A 3,834-nucleotide genomic window follows, 5' to 3' on the forward strand; every position below is an offset into this window, starting at 1 on the left:
CCGGCAGGAGGCCGTCGCGGAGGTGACTATGGCCAAAAGCTATGTGCTGGCAAGAACAGCGCTGGCTGGCACCGTCCTCCTGCAGAGAGAAGTCCTGCACTCGCAGCCCCGGTGCCTGGGGGGAGCTCAGCGCCTTCCCCTCCCTGCACACCCCAGGGACGCGTGCTCACCCTCCAGCTTGCTCCCCGCGTTCTCCTGTTGCTTCTCCTCGGTGTTTTGGGTCTCCCTCGGCTCCAGCTGATCCACTCTGTCCGGGAGAGGCAGCTCCTGCTTTTCACCTGCGGACGAACAGACCTTTGCAGTCAGTAAGGACACTCCAGCAGCAAACGTTCACTAAAATGACTCCACATCGTGTTGTCCCTCCCTGCCTAAGCCGGCACAGTTTACATTCAACCCAATGACTGCAAGGGAAGTAATAAAAAAAAAATATTTAACAATCTTATAGACTCGTGGCAGCGAGCCAGCGCTAACTACCTCAGCCAATTAAAATGCAAGAATGGTTCTAACTAGCTTTTAGACGGGCACTTAGCAATGTGTTACCTGTCAAGATCTCCCGGCTCCGTGTCCCCAGTGAGTACAGAGACGCACAGGAACAGCATGGCACCTGACATTTAGCAGGCTAGCAAACAACTGTTTGACAGATATTATAGTAGCTGTCAAAGCCACCAGATTCCTCCTTTCCCCCAACAGCTGCTGAAGGGGCTGTGCACGCTCACATGCTAATCTCGTGAAATTAAACGGAAGCACTGGGATGTAGGTCGGAATAACCAAATTGCCTCGCCGCCGGGGCGGATTACAGGCCAAGAGGGGAGTTTGTACGGATGAGACGCCATGGGGGAAGCTTACCAGGGTCGCCATCCTTCTCCATGGACTTTGCAGCCTCCTCTGCTTTCCTGGCGAGCTGGAGCTTTGATTTCTCCCTCTCACCTGCAGCCTCAGCTTTCTTCTCACCGTCCGGCATGGCAGCTTGCGCCTTGGCTTCCAGCAGTTGTTTGTCTGGCTCCAGCTCTTTGTATGGCGGCCTGCCATCCTGCTGCACGATCACCTCCAGGACGTTCTTTGGATTCTTAACGGGCTCGTCAGTCCCTCCCCGCAGTTGGTTCTCAGCGATCGCTTCCTTCCCTTGTTTTGGGCCAAGTGCCTCTTTCTGGGGATTCAGCGCGGCTGGCTCCTCCAGCACTGGCTTGAGCAGACGATCGTCGGCTCCTCCGGGCGCAAGCTTGTTCTCATCAGATTCCTCCCGCTCCCGCCCCATGTCCACGACCACTTCATCGTGCGGGACGGGCGGCTCGTGGCGATGCGCTTCCCCCACAGGCAGGGCAATCCCTAGGGCGAACGACAGGCGGGGTTAGGGGGCTCGAGACTGCAACAGGCAGCAGGTTCACAGCACACCCAGCTACCCGCTGCCCTTCTGCAGCTCTACCTTTGCTTTCTCATCAGGAGGCTGCATTCCTAACGAGCCTCGAGAGCATTGAATACTAAATCACCTTCTGTCCACGAGGTAACGAGCAGATATCAGGATCTCTATCCGAAATACTCCTGCAACGTACGCCTCCCAGCTCCAAAACTGGCACCCTTTCCCCAGGTTCCTCATTACCTTGATCAGGACGGTCAAGCTGCACTTTCTCCTCCGGCTTTCCCCTCTCCTCCTCTCTCTTGGGTACCTCCATGGGCACCTTGATCTGTGGCTGCTCCATCTCCTCCTTCTCGTCCAGCAGCTTCGGTTTATCACGGTCATCCTCCGCCTCCTCCACCGCCGGGTTCTGGTCTGCAAAGGAAGGCCAGTTAATTGCAGGAGCTTACGCACGGCTGCACCGTCAGTCCACCGGCAGGATCAAGGCAATTGCTTTGGGTGCTGCAAACCCCTTTACCGACAGGAGCCGAGCAGCTCTTTTCCCTCCAGCATCAGTACGGAGGGATTGCAGCTTTTGTTCTGGGCTTGCCTGTTTGTTTTCCCTGCAGTGGTTTTTTATGGAGCTGCCGGCACAGGCGGCCAGGCCAGGCAGCGAGGCAGGGCCGGGATGGAGCCGGCTGCTGCTGCGAGCCCATGCCGCCAGATGGTAGCATCCTCCCGGCTCCCCCGCACCAGACCCCCCAGCACCCGGAGAACCGAGCAGGGGCCCCCCGTCGCCCTCCTGCTCCCACCTGCACTGGCCGCACACCGCAACGTAGCTCAAAACCTCTGCTATTTATTTTTTTTCCTCTCCTTTTTGCGCCCGAGCGTTTCCCCAGCCCTTCGAACGCCACAAGGAGGACGGCTGGGAGGGAGGGGGGAGAGCTGCGTGACCCCGCAGGAGGCACAGGGTTTTAAGGAGCACGGTTACACGGGCATGGGGGGACCCTCCCCATCTCCCCCTGGAAGAGACGGGATGTTTACGTAAGTGCATCCCAGTCAGACCAGTCACAGGGCTCAGTGCTGGAGTAACCACGTGGAATTGGTGGTTACACCCCTCCGACCCCAGGGTGGCAGAGGCCGACCCACACAGCGCAAACAGGGAGCGAACTCTTCCTTAGAAGAGCAGCAGAGGAGGAAATCTAATTGTTTCCCAGCACTGGAGCTATTCTGCAGATTTTTTTCCATCCAACAAACTCTAGAAAAAAAAAAAAATCTATCTTCTGTAACAAAAAAAAAAAAAATTCCCAACTCTTCCCCCCATTTGCCCTCCCCCATGCGATTTCCTTTGGGGAATTAATTCTATAAACATCTTTCAATTTTCTCCTCCCCCTCCGCAGGGCTGGTGCGATTTATTACAAGATGAACTCATGGGAAAGGAGAGATTGCCACAACTTCAGCTGCGTGGGCCTTACCCAAGATGGGGGACAAAAAAGAAAAAAAAAAGAAAAAAAAACAAAAAACACCAAAATAAGTACAAAATCCTGGCCCAGAGGGATCCGTGCCAGAAGGACCCAGCGCCTCTCCAGAAACCTGGACTCTCTGGCCCAGAGCTCCGCACCCAGTCGAAGGGACGTGCGCCAGGGCTGGCCGGCTTTCAAAGATGCTTTGGTTAGGGAATGATAGTGGGAGGGGAAAAAGGACCTGGATTTTCTGAGAAATTCGAGTCCGGTACCCAAGGGTCCCTTCTCTCCATTGAGGGACTTCCCAGGGTTCAGCAAGTCAGGGCAGGACGCTCCTCCTTTCAGGAAAAAATGGACTGCAGGAACCAGTGCCCAGCCCTGGACGGGGGCCCTGGGAAGCAGGAGGCTGAGGCCGGGGAGGGGAGCGCTCGGCACGGCTGCGGATGTTCCCAGCTAAATTCTGGCCTCGCAGCAAAAAATTATTTACTCTATTGGAGGAAAAGTTTCTCGTTAATTGGTTCATGAAGCCGGGAGATGGCTGCAGTCGGAGGAGACTGCGGCGCATCTGAAACCAGAGGATGCAGAGAACCGCAACCCAAGCAGAGCCGTTCCCACGGCCGAAGGGAGCGATGACCCGAGGCAGCCGTGCAGCGAGATGGTGTTTGAGAGAGGAAATAAAAAGGAAGGGGGGCAGCCATGCAGCGAGATGGTGTTTGAGAGAGGAAATAAAAAGGAAAGGGAGCGGGGAAGCTTTCTATATGAGCGGGAAATGGAGGAGTTAACACCAGAACTACCCCTGCGCGCAGGGCAGGGTTTGGCCAGGGGACCCTTCAGCAGGTGAACCCCCCCCCCCCACCCCCCCCCTCACCGAGAAAAAAAACTCAAGCCCACAACCGAGGGGCGGGGGGAGGCCCCGCTGCTGGGAGAAGCGTCAATCGTAAATCAAGAGGTGGCCGCATGCTCCGTGTTCTGCAAACAATGCAAGAAAAGACCAAAACACAAACAAAACACAAACAAAAATAAAAGTCTCCACGCCGT

At 55.9% G+C, this 3,834-nt stretch overlaps 1 protein-coding gene across 1 annotated transcript in view; it reads right to left on the reverse strand.

Moving 5' to 3' along the window:
• SLC38A10 (solute carrier family 38 member 10) overlaps positions 1 to 3,834 on the reverse strand; it is a 44,793-nt gene that overhangs the window by 4,918 nt on the left and 36,041 nt on the right. Inside the window, exons 11-13 of the mRNA XM_009647121.2 lie at positions 1,598 to 1,768; positions 847 to 1,326; positions 171 to 278 (exon numbers count right to left, since the gene is read on the reverse strand). Coding sequence (XP_009645416.2) covers positions 171 to 278; positions 847 to 1,326; positions 1,598 to 1,768 — 759 coding nt within the window. The remainder of the gene's footprint in view (positions 1 to 170; positions 279 to 846; positions 1,327 to 1,597; positions 1,769 to 3,834) is intronic.

The sequence above is a fragment of the Egretta garzetta genome, unplaced genomic scaffold (genome assembly GCF_000687185.1).
Source record: "Egretta garzetta isolate BGI_Z169 unplaced genomic scaffold, ASM68718v1 scaffold749, whole genome shotgun sequence".
Lineage (NCBI taxonomy): Eukaryota > Metazoa > Chordata > Aves > Pelecaniformes > Ardeidae > Egretta > Egretta garzetta.